The following is an 18,377-nucleotide window of genomic DNA, read 5'->3' as shown; positions in this document are numbered from 1 at the left end:
ATAGCAGGCTTGAAAATTATAGGTAACTGCAATAACTTTGACTATTGCAGTTATTTTCATTCCCTAATAGCTTAGTTGCCATGGCACCTAAAGTGTTTTCTATCTCATGACAAGCTAGCTTTGATGCTGATACTCTGTTATATATGTTCCCCATAAACTGTGCAATGCACACATGCTGACCCCAATACACACGTACAGTCATAAAGCACATATCTCATTCTCGGGCAGAGGTGTGTTTTGTATTTTCCTTTTTGTTATTGCACTGACATTTTGATTAGGCATACACTTTAAAAGTATAATTTAAGCTGCAATGGGTCTGCAGAATAAAACAAAACTGCAACCGGATTCACGGATATGTTGAGTAAGGTGATGCCTCGCTTACGGGGAATCGCGCATGGCAGTCTATGCTTCTGGCGCTGGAGACGCACCGGAAGCCGCTGTAGTGAGTGGCCGTCCGCTCCCTAACTAGACCACCGGAGCCTAATCGTCTGACGCCAGGGATCGGCAGCAGACGCTTCTGCTGCCATGAGGCCAGCGTACCCGGCCGGTTGACGCAGCTTAGGGCAGGTAGGCTCTCCCACGACAGCTTCTCCCCCGACCCAGTCGCAGATGCATCAAAGGTTTTCCCGCGTCTCGGTTGCTTCTCCTACCCTCCTCGTGCATATGAGATGCTCACAGTCCACTGTCTATGCTCTGCTGAAGCTGTTTGGTCTTAGGAGGTTTTGGGTCAGTCTCCCTGTATACCTCTCCTCTGGGTCAGGTATATAGAGCTCTATATCCTACCAAGCCTCGTGTTTGAGTAGTTGATTCAGTGTCTATTGCAAGTAAATTACGTATGCATTGTATGTGACAGTTTGCTAGTGCTGTGTTGATACTGCCTTTTATTTCTGACTGTCAGTTATAACTATCACTGTTTTTCTCCTTATCCCTCTGTTACAGGTGGGTGGGGGTTTTCCTTTTGTACTTCACATTTACTAGTTATTTGTGAAGACCGTCACATTACATTGCATTGTTACCTTTTATAATTAATATGTCAAAAGGTAAAAGGAAACAGGAGGTTGAGGCCCCTGTGCTGATTTCATGTAAATCTTGTTTGGCGGACTCGTCCCCTCAGGAATATATACAGGATGGTTGTCTGCTGTCTGTTATAAAGAACCACCTCACCAGTCCAGTCTACCAGCCCCTGTACAGGAGCCATCTTGGGTGTCCTCCTTGTCTCAGGTGATAATGCAGCTAGTGCATTGTTTGGCTACTTCCATGCTGCCTCCTCTTAATGGGATATCCACAGCATGCTATGTTTGTCCCCCCTATACACATCCTTCCTGGAGAGTATGGCTCAATCGGATGTTGCGAACTGTCTGGTAGTCACTAAGGCGCCTAAGCGGACGTTATCTTTTTATCAGTCTGCTCGCCATGTAGATTCAGACGCATCATCAGTGGAATCGGATGATGTGCCGGGTTCTTCTCCAGGGTATTTTTCGGGAGAGGAGGACCATCCTTCTACAGTGGATGTCCTTTCTTTAGTGAGGGTGGTCAAATCAATCCTAAATATACAGGATGATGAGCCGGCTCCTAGACAGAAGGCACCAGTGTTTAACACCAGAAGGTGGTAAAAGCTGAGTTTTCCTAAATCTGAGCAGCTCACTGAACTTAAGAAAGAGGCATATGGAGTAAACGGTTCCATATTATGAAAAGATTAGCATCTTTGTATCCAGTGTTCTCCCCACACTTTATTTGTCGGGCGGTCCGCCCGGCAAAAATACCCCACCGCCCGGCAGTTGAGCTGCACTTAGAACTAGCGGCGGTGCAGCCGGTGCATTGCAAATGGGCCCACACCCTTTGCTAGTGTCCCCAGGGCCCCACAGGTGTAGGGCAGACCGCAGTGAGTAGCGTTCTGCCCTACACAGAAACAAACACACAGCCGCCAGCGGCAGCTGTGTGTTTGTCATAGCAGCGCAGCCAGCCGATGAGTCATACAGACTCTGATTGGCTGCTGCGGCCACGGAGGGAGCCGGCTAGAGCTCACTCATGAGCTCCCTCCGCAACGGTTGATGGGAGAGATGTCATGACGTCTCTCCCATAGTGCAGAGCGGGCCAGGAGCAGCGGACAGCGACGGTCGTCGGCTGGAGCAGGGATCAGGTAAGTTGTCTAATTTTGTTTTCTTTAGTGAGTATGCATTACTGTATAAAGGGGGCTGCTACTGGGGGCACTGTATCATGGGGCTGCTACTGGGGGCACTGTATCATGGGGCTGCTACTGGGGCACTGTATCATGGAGCTGCTACTGGGGGCACTGTATAAAGGGTGCTGCTACTGGGGGCACTGTATAAAGGGTGCTGCTACTGGGGGCATTGTATAAAGGGTGCTGCTACTGGGGGCACTGTATAAAGGGTGCTGCTACTGGGGGCACTGTATAAAGGCTGCTGCTACTGGGGGGCACTGTATAAAAGGCGCTGCTACTGGGGGCACTGTATAAAGGGTGCTGCTACTGGGGGCACTGTATAAAGGGTGCTGCTACTGGGGGCACTGTATAAAGGGTTCTGATACTGGGGACACTGTATAGGGGGCTGCTAATGGGGACACTGTATAGAGGGGCTGCTACTGGGGACACTGTATAGGGGGGCTGCTACTGGGGACACTGTATAGGGGGCTGCTACTGGGGGCACTGCATAAGGGGCCAGCCTGGGGGCACTGCATAAGGGGCCAGCCTGGGGGCACTGCATAAGGGACACTATTTAAGCTTGGGGGTACTGCCTAAGGGGCCAGTCTGGGGGCACTATTTAAGCCTGGGGGCACTACAATAAGGGACCTGTCTGGGGGCACTGCATAATGGGCACGTTTGACTGAGAGCCAGTGGGGGGGCAGCCTGAGACCTGTCGGGCTGGATTGGTAAGGGAGATACTCCTTTTCCCGGCGCACATAATTGCGTAGGCCCCCACCCGGCTACTTTTTGATGCCACCTGGCTGGAAAAAATTTCTGGGTTAAACACTGGTATTCTTTCCCAGCTACTGAATGTACTAAATGGGAAATCACTCCTACTGTGTATACTCATATGACACATTAAATCAGGAGTGCTACGTTGCCTATTCAGACAGCATCATCTCTTAAAGATCCTACAGATTAGAAACATTTAAACATGTCTTAAAGCAGTATTTTCAATGTCTGGAGCTGTTACTCGACCAGCTATGGCTGGGGCTTGGGTATCCTATGCTGTTAAAGAATGGACAGGGGTATTGGAAGATACTCTACCAAATGCTACCAGAGAACAGCTAACATTTCTCCCACATACAGGAATCAGCCTCCTATCTGGGAGAAGCTGCAAAAGCTTCTAAAGCATCGGCAGCCTCCATTGTGGCTCGTAGAGCTTTTTTTGGGTAAGGTCCTGGTAAGCAGATACAGGGTCAAGAAGGCTCTGGAATCTTTACCTTTTTATGGAAACCTACTTTTTGGAGCAGAATTGGATAACTTAGGGGGGAATTCAATTCAACGCAAATTGAATAGCGCCAGGAGCGAGCTCCCAGAGCTATTCAATTCAGTGCGCTATGTGGTCGGAGAATGCTGGTTATCGCGCCTTAAGGGTGTTAAGGCTCGGTAACCGGCATTCTCTGTCCAAAGTGCTGGGCGCACGGCTGTTAGCACTGTGCTATGCAGAAAAACAGCTGCGCGACCGGCACTTTGATCGGATTTCTCCTTGCATCCCTAGGGGGGTGTGAGAAGAAATTTGTAGCCCGCCCGAACAGCGCGGTGTATTGAATAGGTTTGAGAGCTCCCTCCCGTCGCTAATCAACATCGCCCCCCCCCCCCATAGTGGCTACTCTGGTAGCCTCAGGTCTTTTCACCCTCAGGGAAGAGCAAAAGGACAGCCTTCCTCCAGACCGTGTAGTTCCCGCAGGACCACCAAGCGGCAAAGCTAAGAGAGCCGGATGACAAACCCACGGCCTGATGGGGTGGGCCTCCTGGAGAGGGGTGGGGGGGGAGTAGACTTCTTCAGTTGCGGACTACTGGCATCAAACAACAACAGATGCCTGGGTCCGGGAAGTGATCTCTCAGAGGTATCCCCTCACTTTCTGGAGGCATCCTCCCTAGAAGCTTTTTTTGCACTACTCCCCCGTCGGATTCTATCAAGGCATTGGCAACCGGGATGGTTCCTGTGTTTCAACAAGAAAGGGGTTGTTATTTTAGGTTCAGAAACCGAATGGGTCTCATAGTCCTATTCTGAATCTGAAAACCCTAAACAAGTTTATCCATGACCCAAGTTTCATATGGAAACTCTTTGGTCAATTATTTTGGGTATGGAACCTGGTGATTTTATGGCTTTCCTGGACATTCAGAATGCATGTCTGCATGTGCTTATTACACCATCCCACCAACAATCTCTATGGTTTTGCTGTCCTGCAACAACATTACCAATTTCAGGCATTGCCCTTTGGTCGATCAACAGCCCCTTGGATCTTCACTAAAATAATGGCGATTATGATGGCCTGCGTCAGGGAATTGGAATACTACCATACCTGGACGACCTTCTGATAGTTGCACAGTCTCCAGCTGTTCTACAACACCTTTTCCAACTGACCATTGCCTGCCTACAGACGCACTGCTGGATCATCAATTGGAAGAAATCCTTTCTTTCTCCAACACAGCGGATGGTAAATCTGGGGACACTTCTGGATTCTCAGACACAAAGGGGGTTTCTGCCAGAGGATAAGATTGCGAGTACGCAAATTGCTACACAATCGAAGGGTATCCATTCGATCAGCGATGCAAGTCCTGGGGTCAATGATATCCACCTTCGACATGGTGGAATATGCTCAGTTCTACTCCAGGCCTCTGCAACAAGTTGTTATCTCTCGATGGAACAGACAGTATCATCTAATAAGGTCCCAGAGGATCCTTCTCACTCCGGAGGTTTGTCTCTCTCTTGTGGTGGCTACAAAAGGATCATCTGGACAAAGGTCACCCATTCTGGATTCCAAATTCAGTGCTTCTCACCACGGACACCAGTCTTTGTGGATGGCGGGGTAGTGACAGGTCATCACACCTTTCAGGAAAGATGGACAAATCAGGAAAGTCATCTGCCCATATACATTCTGGAGCTTCAAGCAGTATACAAAGCACTTGTCATGGCACAGGACCTGCTCCAGGGTAGGCTGGTCCAGATCCAGTCCGACAACGCGACCACAATAGCCTATCTCAATCATCAAAGAGGCACGAAAAGTCATGCAGCCATGAGGGAAGTGACAAACCACCTGATCTGGGCATAACGCCATCTTCCGGATATCTCGGCAATATTAATCTCGGGAGTCTTCAACTGGGAAGCGGACTTCCTAAGTCGTCAGGACATACCAGCCGGAGAGTGGGCTCTCCACCTGGGGTTTTTTCAACTCCTGGTGAACAAATGGAGCCTACCAGACCTAGACCTCATGGCCTCACGTCACAATCACAAGGTTCCCAGGTACGGGTCCAGGACCAGTGACTCCTCAGCCGCATTCATGGATGCACTGACAGTGAGATGGGACTTCAAGCTGGCGTATCTCTTTCCTCCGATTTCCCTCCTACCAAAGGTACTAGTAGCTCCTGCTTGGTCCAGACGCCATAGGTTCTCCGACATACGGAATCTAGCCATAGACACTCCATTTCCTCTTCCTCTGTGGTTGGATCTGTTAGCGCAGGACCTCTGCCTGTATCCGGACTTACGCAGTCTATCTTTGACGGTGTGGCTCTTGAGTCTTCCATCTTAAGAGCAAAAGGTTTCTCCAGTTCTGTGATTCGGGCACGAAAACCTTCCTCTACCCGCATGTATTAGAGTTTGACATTCTTTGGTCAATGGTGTTCCCACAGAAAGTATGACCCTAGGGTTTTTAGGGTTTCCCGGATACTTGCCTTTCTCCAGGCTGGGTTAGACCTCGGTCTCTGCCTAGCCACCCTGAGAGTACAGGTTTCTGCTTTGTCAGTCTGGTTCCAGCGAAGGATTGCTTCTCTGAAGGATGTTAGCGTTTTTTTACAAGGTGTTCTCTGAGTTCAGCCACCCTTTGTCCCACTGGTGGCACCGTGGTATTTTTCCTTGGTTCTCAAGGGGCTGCAAGTTCCCCATTTGAACCTCTGGACTCAGTAATGGTTGACAGCGAAGACACTTTTTTTCTCCTCGCTATCTCTTCTGCACGTAGAGTCTCTGATTTGGCAGCGCTTTCTTGTCGCTCCCCCTTTCTTTATTTTTCACCAGGATAAAGCTATTCTCCGTACAAGGGTGGGTTACCTTCCTGTTTTCATGTGAATGAAGAGATTGTGGTTCTAGCTTTTCAGTCTTCAGACCTTTCTGAAGGTGAAGCCTCCTTGGATGTGGGTTGTGCTCTCCGTATCTTTGTGGATCGTACAGACTCTCTTAGAAAATCAGATGCTCTTTTTGTGTTATATTCTTTTCTACATCAGGGTCCATAGGGTATCCACAGGATACCTTGGGGGTATAGGTGATGACGTCAGGCATCGGGCACCATAGAGTTAGGTTTTCAGCCTCCCAGGATGCACTAGGGTCCCCCTCCTATACCCCGCCCGCGAGCCAAGGCATCTCAGTTTCGTTGGTGCCCGGCTCTGAGTCGGAGCACCTGTTTAGAGGGGGGCTAAGTATAGCCCCTGAAGTTTTCTGGAAGTACAGCATGGACCGTCACTACTGACGTCCATGCTGTCTCCCCTACACCCCGCCGGTACCAGAACGCCGGTTCTGATCCAGGGATGCTGGTAAGCATCTGGGGTCACGGCTAGCGGTGACCCCAGATGTTTCAGACCATGGCCGGATTCAAGGGGCAGCAGGTAAGCAGCGGGGTCCCGCGGTGGGTCCCTGCTGAACACATGGTCCAAAGTCCCCAGGCAGAGGGCTCCCTGGGGACTGGCTGCAGCGTGGAGCCAGGTAACTAACCTGCGCTTCCACTACCCCCCTGGGACAATGGACCGCAGCTGAGCGGTAGTGCTTCGGCGTCCCAGGGCTTAATTGCATGCCAGTGGAGCGCGCCTTCCCTGTACACAGCCGGCGCCTCCCCCGCTGCACACAGCCCTCTCTGCGCTGCTGATTGGCCCTGTGGCAGCGCTCCTCCCCCAGGCCGGCCTCCTCTCTGCTCCTCGGTGGCCATCTTTGTATGGTGAACGCTGCTGGAGCTGCTGACTGTGGCATCGCGATCTGGGTCCCCCGGCATACCTCTCCTCCGTTGAAACAGGTCTGTGTATGCAGCGCTGTGTCCTACCAGGCTTTGTGTATGCGTAGTTGAGGAACAGCGCTGATAGTGCAGGGATTAATTTCTTCTGCATCGTATGTGACTTCTGCTAGCGTCTGCTGCCTGTACTTTCACTTTCTACTGTCAGCCATTTTACTGTCCCTGCTCCTCTATTGCTAAAGACCTTGCGGTGCGGTGATTGCAGGGTGGTTCTCCCACTATACTAACGAGTATCAGTGAGAGGGGTCACATACTTACCATCATGTCTAAGAGAGAATTTCCTCTCCAGCTTATGTGTACTAAGTGCCATGTACCAATAGCGGAGGGGGAGGGTAACGCGGAGGGGCTATGTCGGCAGTGCTATTTATTGGCTTGGAAAATTACTGTCACGGCTCCGATACAGGAACCTCCCTGGGCTTGTTTCGCTAAAGCGCTTACAACCCTGGTGGGCCAGTTAGCTCCGCAACCTGCGTTTTCCCAGATGGGATTGTCCCAGCCGTCAGTGGTGTCGTCACCCATGCAGGGGTTTCCGAGACAACTGATGGTACCACACAGTCTCCCTATTTCCCTTCCCCAGGTTTCACAGGAGCCTGCGTGGGTTAATTCACTGACAAATTCGGTACAGCATTTGTCAGACGTATTACAAGGGGAGTCTGTGTTGCGGCCTGTGGCGTCTCTGTCTGCTCCTTATGAGGATGACGACGTGACGTCCGATGATGGTGAGATTCTGGATCTATCTGACCAAGAACCTCTCCGTACTAAAGAGTCGGACGCTAAGTCCAAGGTTTATATTCCTGGCCTTATTCGGCCAGTCCGCACAGCTTTAGTTATTGAGGGTGCTACGGACCGCAAGGTGGAGATCTGCCTAAAGTCCATTTATTCCCTCGCAGGGGAGCATCCAGACCGGCTATGGCCGTATGTTGGGTAGCCAGAGCTATGGAGCGCTGGGCTGATAGTTTGGAGACGTCTTTTTAATTCCGACTGTTCGGCTGAACAGGCCGAGTTGGTAGGCAATCTCCGGGATTCGGCCACTTACATCAATGAATCTTCGGCAGCTGTTGCTGCTCATCGCACCTTATGGTTGCGATCTTGGAAGGCGGACGCTGATTCCAAAAAGGACTTAGAAGCTTTGCCTTTTAACGGTGAAATCCTATTTGGTCCTGATCTGGACAAAATTGTACCCACACTGGCGGCAGCCAAATCTGCATGTCTCCCGTCTGCTGCGGTCCCTTCCAGTTCGGGTACGTCGTCCTTTTGGCCTTACAGGGCCCAGGTAGGCCTAAAGCACAGTCTTTTCCCCGACAGGCTGGCCCCCAAAAATCGGCCAAGCCCAGGAAACAGGCCTGGAGTACCAGACGTCCGGACCCTAAGTCAGATGACAAACCTGCGGCCTGACGGTCCGGGCCTCCCTTTGGGGATCCCAAAGTGGGAGGCCGTCTGTTGCTGTTCACCCAGTGTTGGTAGATAACCACGACAGACAATTTGGGTTCACGTGGTGGTTTCTCACGAGTATGCGCTCTCCTTTCGGCACAGGCCCCCATCCCGGTTCTTCACCACGGGCCTTCCATTAGACTGGAACAAAGCCTTGGAACTGTGGAAGGTTTTGCACACTATGCTCCAGGCTGGAGTTATAGTGCCTGTTCTATTCTCCCAGAGGGGCCAGGGTTTCTATTCCAATCTATTTTTGGTGCAGAAACCCAATGAGTCGTACCGTCCGATTCTCAACCTCAAGGCCCTCAACAAGTCCTTGCGGGTCCCGCGATTTCGGATGGAGACCCTACGGTCCATCATTCTGGCGTTGGAACCTGGGGGTTACATGGTGTCATTGGACATACAGGACGCTCACCTGCATGTCCCTATTCTTTTAAGTCATCAACAGTTCCTCAGGTTTGCAATCCGCAACGATCACTTACAGTTCCGGGCGTTACCTTTTGGCCTGACGACAGCACCACGAGTGTTCACCAAGGTCATGGCGGTCATGGCAGCCTACCTGCGGCTGGAGGGAGTCCGCATGTTGCCGTACCTAGACGACCTTCTGTTGGTAGCAGGATCTCCAGAGCTCCTTCTACGCCACTTGGACCTGACGATTGCAGTACTGCAACGTCACGGCTGGTGAATAAACTGGCAAAAGTTCACCCTGATCCTGTCTCAGAGGATTCTGCACCTCGGAGCCTTATTGGACTCCAGACAGCAGAGGATCTTTGTGACGGGGGAAAAGATCTCTGCCTTACAGTTGAGGGTGCGCAGTTGTCTGCAGAGTCGCCGAGTGTCTCTGCACTCGGCGATGAGGTTACTGGGCTTCATGATGTCAGCATTCGACATGGTGAAATATGCCCAGTTTCACTCCAGACCTCTGCAGCAATTGATCCTGTCCAAATGGAATGGACTGCCTCAGAGTCTAAAGTCCCAGACGATGGTGCTCACTCCGGAGGTTCGCCTGTCTCTAGCCTGGTGGTTGCAGACGACCCACCTCAACAAGGGTCGTCCATTTTGGGTGGCGAACTGAGTCCTGTTAACAACGGACGCCAGCCTTCGGGGTTGGGGAGCTGTCACAGGTCCACACTTGTTCCAGGGCACTTGGAACTCCGCTCGGTTTTCAATGCTCTCCAGCAGGCACATTGGGTTCTCCAAGGTCACCCCGTGCAGGTCCAGTCGGACAACGCCACCACCGTGGCCTACATAAATCTGCAAGGAGGAACCCGAAGTCGGGCGGCACTCGTAGAGGTGTCCCGCATCCTTGTCTGGGCAGTGCGCAATCTCCCGGCCATATCAGCAGTATTCATCCCGGGAGTCCTCAACTGGGAGGCGGACTTTCTCAGTCGCCAGGATGTTCAACCGGGGGAATGGTCTCTGCACCAGGACGTCTTTCAACTTCTGGTGGGCAGATGGGGTCTTCCAGATATCGACCTCATGACGTCACGGCACAACAACAAGTTGCCGGTGTACGGGTCTCGAACAAGAGACGAAAAGGCGTCTGGTGGATGCTCTGTCCATCCAATGGACGTGCCGGTTTGCTTATCTCTTTCCTCCATTTTCCCTTCTTCCATGGGTAATCCGGAAATTCAAACAGGAAGGAGGGACGCTCCTGTTGATAGCTCCTGCATGGCCCAGGCGGCACTGGTTCTCAGACTTTCAGAGTCTGTCCGAGGACATTCCTCTACGGTTGCCGCTACGACCGGACCTGCTGTCACAGGGTCCTTGTCTTCACCCGGACCTGACTCTGCTGTCTTTGACGGCGTGGCTGTTGAGACGGCCATGTTAAGGTCCAAGGGGTTTTCTAGCTCTGTGGTACAAACTATGCTAAAAGCTTGGAAACCACCTGCATGGATATACCATCGTGTGTGTCATACGTTCTTCCAGTGGTGTCGACCGAGAGGTTATGCCCCTCGGGAGTTGTTCCGTCTGTCTAGAGTGTTGCTTTCCTACAGGAGGGACTAGACCATGGGCTTCGCCTTGCTTCTCTGAAGGTGCAGGTGTCTGCCCTGTCAGTCTGGTTCCATCGTAGGATTGCTGCAATCCCTCATGTACGCACCTTTATGCAAGGTGTTCTTCGTATTCAGCCGCCTTTTGTTCCACCGGTGGCGCCTTGGGATTTAGCTGTGGTCCTGAGGGCTGTCCAGGGACCGCCGTTTGAATCACTGGGCTCAGTGGACTTTAAATGGCTGACAGCTAAAACAATTTTCCTTCTGGCCATTGCTTCAGCCAGACGTGTTTCTGACTTAGGGGCTCTCACCTGAAGACCCCCTTTCCTGATTTTTCATAGGAACAGGGCAGTGCTGCGCACTCGTCCTGAATTTCTTTCCAAAGTTATTTCAAGTTTCCATATCAACGAGGAAATCGTTGTGCCGGCTTTTAACTCACCTGATCTTTCAGTGGGTAAGGCCACTTTGGACGTTGTGCGGGCCTTAAGGATTTATGTTGACCGCACTTCTTCGTTTAGGAAGTCGGACGCCTTGTTTGTCCTCTATGGCTTCCGTAAAAAGGGTTGGCCTGCTTCAAAGCAAACTTTGGCAGGTTGGATCCGTATGGCAATTTCAGAAGCTTATCTTCATGAAGACCTTCCGGTTCCATCCTCTGTGAGGGCTCATTCCACTAGGTCTGTGGGTCCTTCGTGGGCAGCTCGACGTGGTGCCTCTGCAGTCCAGATCTGCAAGGCTGCCACGTGGTCCTCTGTCCATACGTTTGTGAGGTATTACGCGTTTGACACCTTTGCCTCTCAGGATGCTTCCTTCGGGCGGAGGATTCTCCTTTCAGCACAGGAGCGTCCCCACCCTTAAAGGATACTGCTTTGGGACATCCCCAAGGTATTCTGTGGATACCTTATGGACCCTGATGTAGAAAATATGAGATATGGTAAGAACTTACCTTTGTTATCTCTATTTCTACGAAGTCCATAGGGTTCCACAGGTCTCCTGCCCTGTCGCACCTGTGCTGCAGATGGGCTTTATTCTGGTCACCGGTTTTTCCGTCTCCCTCTGGTGAGAATGTGATTCTTGTGTGTGTCCAGATCTTTTTTCTCTCTCTTCCTTCTCCTCCTCCGGCCTATGGCTTGGTACGAAACTGAGATGCCTTGGCTCGGGGGCGGGGTTTAGGAGGGGGAATCTAGTGCATCCTGGGAGGCTAAAAGCTTTAACTCTATGGTGCCCGATGCCTGACGTCATCACCTATACCTCAAGGTATCCTGTGGAACCCCATGGACTTCGTAGAAATAGAGATAACAAAGGTAAGTTCTTACCATATCTCATATTTTCACAAATGAGGCTGACCAGTTAACAGACAAACTGGCTCGATGGTTACTTTTGACTGTCTCTCAGGCTTACACGCAGGCTGATCTCCCTGTTTGTGGGACCATCGTGGGCGTTTCATCGTGGTGCCTCTGCTGAGCAATTATGCAAGGCAGCCACGTGGTATTCTGTCCACACTTATCTTAGGTTCTACACCTTTTGATACTTTTTGCCTCTTTCTTGGGATGCTTTTTTTGGGTGACAAGTTCTCCTTTTCTGCTCAGGAGCGTCCCCACCCTTAGGGGGAACTGCTGTATGACATCCCCATAGTATTCCTGTGTATCCCTATGGACCCTGAAGAAGAAGAAAAGAGTTATTGTAGACTTACCTTGGTTAACTTTTTCTTCGAGGTCCACAGAGCACCCACCCTGACGCACCTGGCTGCATTGGGTCATTTTTCTTTCGGTCACTGATTCCCTCATTTCTGAGAGTGTTTCTGGTGTACAATTGTTCTTCCTTCTCCTCTTTTCTTCTCCTGCCTTGGGCTTGTTTACAAAACTGCCTGTGGCTAGAAGCGGGGTATATGTGGAGGAGGACCTGGGGCATCCTGGGAGCTGGATCACTCCAACCACATTATCCCTATGGTATCCCTGTGGACCCTATAGACCTCGAAGAAAGCTTACAAAGATAAGTCTACCATAACTCTTATGTTTTTTTAAAGCTATTCGCAGGCCACCCAGTAATCAGGGAACGCCCCTGTAAATGCCTTCTCTACCTCTTGAACATCATTTTAAATATTTTGGGTCACAAAACAAAATTAAATTCTTGCACAAGCCCACGTTTCTGTAGTAACTAGCACACCATCCAGTTATTCCTATCTTACAGTGGAATCTAAACTTCAGCACCTCTATAATGAATGCCATCTTGTTGCATATGAGTCTCCAATAAAACATACACGTTTGTACTAAAATGGTAACATGACAAATAAATAACCACAAATTGCAATGGGTAATTTGAAAAGGCAATAATTCTCCAAGAAATGCTATGGCTAGGCATCAGTTATATTGCAAAAACCTCTCTAGTAAATAGAAAAAAAAACAACAAAAATTCTTGTAACTCTCAAAACCATGGTCTACGGGCGAACACTAGTCAGTGAAGCATTCATAAATAGCTAATCACAAACAGTTTGGTAGTGCTGGCAACTGTTGTCGCCATTATCTGCACATGTTCCTGGCCACCAACAAAGATGGCTTTCCCAGATGTTTCTTTTTATTCTGATCTTCAAGAGTTCATTTGTGAGCATGCTGTTAGTGTACTTGCCCTATATTGTAACGTACGTTTCACCCTTTCAGGCACAGGCTGGCATAAATGGCAGGATCACATTCTAAATGGACACATATGCGCTCACACATTGTTCTGGACATGCACCAAGTGAATTCTTGTAAGATACCCCAAGACGACTGGCATAGTACCTCTTTCTGAATCAGCCCTGCTATTATTTAAGGAGAATATTTTGCTGTGTTATTAAAACTTGGAACCCAAAAAATATTATAAATATTTTCAATATGGATAAAGTACTGCTTATTAATATAAATGTCCCCTACACTGGGGAACATTTAAAAAATTAGAATTTTCATTCAATATATTTACCATAACTATTTTGTGAAATTGACTTGATCTATCTTACAAACACGTACAAACTTCAATGTATTGATATTAAATTATTTTGTTTATATCCATTTTAGCTTCAGAACATACTGCTTAGTAGACGGGAACCTCTTGGTGACATCAAGATAGTCGATTTTGGAATGTCCCGCAAAATAAGCAAGGACAGTGAACTCAGAGAAATAATGGGCACAACTGAATATTTGGGTAACTGCTTTTGTATTATTTTTTTAATAATAAACTTACCAGTTGGTATGGTTTCTGTTACATTTACAGTGTTCACTAAACAATCTCATCAAAGTAGTTTAAAATAGTGTGGCTGTATCACCAAAGGTGACAATAGTGAGCCATAGATTCTGTTTGGGGTTGGAGGGATCCGCCCACACTGGGTAGTTAAACTGAGGCTGCCGTTGGAAACAGTCTTAAGTGGGACTGTGGCAGCCAGAGAGCCCAGTGAGGCTAAGCCAAGCCATTGTGGGCCCGGGGGTTCTGAGTCCAGACCAGCAAGGACAGGGAAGACCACAAACCACCTAGACACTGTCACGTTGAGGCAGCTAATCTGCAGGCTAAGGAAACCAGTGTCCATACCTGCAGGAGGCGGGGAGGACCACAGGAGAAACTTTGTGTGAAAGCCAGGCCGAGCCTATGATAGACTCTGCAGGAAGCAGAGAGAGACTTTGGACTTTATTTGCAGAATAGCTGCCCAAGGTTAGTCAGGGGCGAAGAAGTGAGTCAGAACCCTATATGGGGGGGTCTAGGCGTTTGTTTTCTTTCTACAGTATGCTGACAGTAAAGCACTTTTATTTATACCTGAAAAGATGTGTGGACCCTGATAGAGCACCACTGACACCCATCTACCAGCTAATTACCCCAAATCAATCACACTAGGTATTGTTTGGTTCTTATTAAATATTTTAACTATAACATCACGGATTATGGATACAACTGGTTAGAACATGTTGCCGCCATAATCTGTGATGTAACAGTTAATACATTTATGTGAAGCATAATAGAGGCAGCATATTTAATTGAAGCATTAACAGAGGCAATAAATGTGTCTTAACCCTGAAGGCAAAAGTGTTACAGAATATCAAGAAATGCACTGCTTCACATTTTACCTGATTTATCAGTTTATGTTCAGAGTTTATTTACTCCACTGTTTTACTTTTATGAAGGAGTCAAACCGTTGTAAATCCCATTTTTTAAAACCCTAGGATACTTTTTTTTTTTTCTTATATATACTTTAATTTTTCCTAAAATGCGTGTACTTTTTAAATTGGTATGAATATATACTTTCAGGTAGTTTTGATGCCAGCACAGTGATTGTATCAGTGTTTCCAAAGGTAGTCGCACCTGCCCATGCCTTGCTTATCAGTTCCTCTGCATGCAGGCAGGCAAGCAAAGTAAGCAATCTGTGAGGCAAGGGGAGGCGATCTTATACTCTGTATAAGCAGGAAACACACTAACATAAATTATTGTGGTGAAAATGTGCAACTGTGCCTTATGGTTTTCTCCTCCATAAATGTGAGGGGCTCACGGAAAGGGGTGTGTGCCCACCCTCCCACTCTTAACATACATTACCTGCCTTACCCCCCGGACATGCAAGACCAATTTTTCGTCCCAAACCATAGATGTACAAATTTTCTCCCCCCACCGGGACATACTGTACATTACCTTTCCTAAGGGGAGGAAAGAGAGAGATCGAAGAGGTAATATAGGGGGAAAAGAGGAGAGGGCTCAGCCAGTGTGTGTGTTTGTAGAATGAAAAAAAGAAGGGATTACAAGATATGAAAACAGAAGCTATATAGTGGTTAAAGGGGTTCGGCCCCAAAGTGAATCGTCCATGGGGTCCAAACTTTTATGAAATGACCAGGAGTATCGTGTATAACTGAGGTAATTCGTTCCCTCCAGTAGGTGAACTATGTAGCCTTTATTGTAGCACAGACTAAGCATTCCTCTTGAATACTGGGGTCTTTTTTTTAATCCCAATTGATAGAAAGATGGAAAGGTTTCTAAAAGCTTCATATTGAAATGAGATGTCACCATGGGGTCTATTTACTAAGCAGTGTTAGGAGACAGTGAAAAGTGATGAGGTATCAGCCAATCAGCTCCCAACTGTCATTTTTCAAACACAGCCTGTGAGATGGCAGTTAGGAGCTGATTGGCTGGCACTTCATCACTTTTCACTCTGTCTCCTAACACTGCTTAGTAAATAGACCCCCATGCCTCAGTGACTACTGCACTCAGATTATGGAGAGAAACACTTCTTTTTAAGGGGTCTATTTACTAAGCAGTGTTAGGAGACAGAGTGAAAAGTGATAAAGTGCCAGCCAATCAGCTCCCAACTGCCATCTCACAGGCTGTGTTTGAAAAATGACAGTTGGGAGCTGATTGGCTGGCACCTTATCACTTTATTATCACTCTGTCTCCTAACACTGCTTAGTAAATAGACCCCTAAATGTCTAGGAGAAGGTAAACCGGCAATAACTGTTAAAGAGCGTGGTAATCTTTAGGAATAGAATTCCTGTGTGAGGGTTATTGGGACACCATTGCTTTTTCAACTGGCTTTACGACATCAGTAGCCAAAATACACTATGGGTCAAAAGTTTTAGAACACCCCTAATTTCTTCTTCCTCCACTAGGGGGAAAATAGTTAACAAAAATTACCCACAAGCCCAGGCTTCTCACCTCTATACCCTGCCCCTAGCCACAGGTCATTAGTTTGAGTTTGGTGCCGGCAGGCGCTGGGCACCAGTTTATATTGGGGTTGCTTTAGGTGGTCCCCTGCATTTTATTTAATTTTTTAAATTATTTTTACAACGAGTGGGCAGTGTAAGGTGTCCTATAGGGCGCCCCTAGCGCCTGTGGCAGCAGGACTGGCGACTGGGTCAGTAACTTCGGCCATGGATTCCTACACATGCGAAGCCGCAACCGGCACTTATCGGGGACTAGGTGAGGTGGTGCTGGCAGCAGGGTTTCCCGCGCGCTTCCCACTAGACCACCTGTCTCAGCATTGGAGAGAGAAGCTGGGCTCCAGTCTCCTCTCATAGCCTGCTCATAGCTTATCTGTGCTAGATAAATTGCTCCTCCCTGCTAATTTAGGCTGGTTTGTTGAGCTTCATTAGCCCACATTCTGCAGTGTATTGTGTGTGTGTGTATGTAAAGAGTGCCTCTGTACCTGCTATGGTCACTGGAGGAACATCCCTTACAGGTTTGCAATACAATCCAACCATTATCAGTTTCAGGCGTTACACTTTGGTCTGTCCATGGCCCCTTATATGTGTCCACGAAGGTCATGGCAGCACATCTTCGTTGCGGAGGTTCGGATTCAGAGGTGTCTTCAGGTGGCGAGGCAAATGCTTCCATTACCTCTGATGTTGAGATGTCTTCTGTCCCAGAGGGGGCTATGGACCTGATTCAGACCCACTCTCTAGGGCGCGATCGCTCGCTGTGAGCGATTTTCGCCCATCTGCGCATGGGTATAATTCACAGTGCGCAAACCATTCGTTGCGATCTGATTTTGGTAGCTCCTAAGCCATTATCCGGTCACTGCTTTGAGTGACAGTTCAGTTTGTGGGAGGTAACGGGGGAAGGTGCTTGTGAATGGGGGAGTGGATGTGCAAACGCAGGCGTTTCTGGCCGCAAAAACGCTGTTTAAAAGGCGTGCATGATTGGCAAAGTAGCGTCATTGTACACGTCACCTGCATGTATTACACTAGATGTCCATCTGCCAAGCCAGCGGACAAGCCTGCTGCATGTTGGGGGGGTCCTCTGAGTGAGAGCCCGGCTTCGCTTTTCGACAGTGTGGACGCAGACCACAACAGTCGTCGTATCTCAGGGCTACGCTCTCACTTTGACAGCATCCACCTTCTCGGTTATTTTCCCCCCAGCCTTACTACACAACCAGAAAAGGCAGAACTCTTGAGTCTATTTGTTCACTCAGGAGTCGTTATTTTCTGTTCCTCTGTCCCAGAGAGGGTTAGGCTTTTATTCCAATCTATTTCTGGCTACCTAAATTCTGCATGGAGTCCCTTCGGTCCATTATCTATTCTTTGAATCGGAAGACTTTATGGCATCGATGGATATCCAGGATGCCTATTTGCATAACCCTTTACAAGCCAATTAGCAACAACAGTTCTCACAGATCACATCTATCTGACAGTGGAGCTTCTACAGTCCCATGGATGGATAATCAATTGGAGGAAATCCACGCTATCTCTGTCTCAAGAGATGTTCCACCTGGGAACTTTTTGGATTCCAGAGCTCAGAGAGTCTTCCTCCATCCGGACTAGATCTTGACCTTACAAGCCAGAATCCACACCTTTCTAGGCCAGCGTCGGGTGTCCATACACTCGTGCATGTAGATTCTGGGGTCTTTGGTCTCAACGTTCGTCATGGTGGAGTAAGGTAAGTTCCACTCCCGACCTCTCCAAAGGTTCATTCTAAAGCGATAGATCATGTCTCGCCCAAACCTCAAGGCACAGACTCTCATTCTTCCCCAGGAGGTACGTCACTGTGGTGGCTCCAGTGCTCACATCTGGACAAGGGACGCCCTTTTGGATCCAGGACTGGATCCTTCTTACCACTGATGCAAGCCTTCGGGGGAGGGGGCGGTAATCTGTCACCTATCCTTTCCGGGCCGTTGGACGCTTCAGGAGAACCAGTTTTCCATCAACATCTTGGAACTACGTGCCGTGTACAGGGCTCTGTGTCAGGCACAGCACCGCCTTCAGGGAAGTCCGGTGAAGGTACAGTCGGACAATGCAACCGCAGTAACCTACATAA

General features: G+C 48.9%; 1 protein-coding gene across 2 annotated transcripts in view; it reads left to right on the top strand.

Annotated features, from left to right (window-relative positions):
* Window positions 1-18,377, top strand: part of STK17B (serine/threonine kinase 17b) — a 102,606-nt gene that overhangs the window by 44,510 nt on the left and 39,719 nt on the right. For both annotated transcript variants that reach the window (XM_088451045.1, XM_088451044.1), the window contains one exon: window positions 13,673-13,799. In XM_088451045.1, coding sequence (XP_088307171.1) covers window positions 13,673-13,799 — 127 coding nt within the window. The remainder of the gene's footprint in view (window positions 1-13,672; window positions 13,800-18,377) is intronic.

This window comes from Taudactylus pleione, unplaced genomic scaffold (assembly GCF_031769625.1).
Source record: "Taudactylus pleione unplaced genomic scaffold, aTauple2 ptg000536l, whole genome shotgun sequence".
Taxonomy (NCBI): domain Eukaryota; kingdom Metazoa; phylum Chordata; class Amphibia; order Anura; family Myobatrachidae; genus Taudactylus; species Taudactylus pleione.
This window is presented reverse-complemented; position numbering and strand designations above follow the sequence as displayed.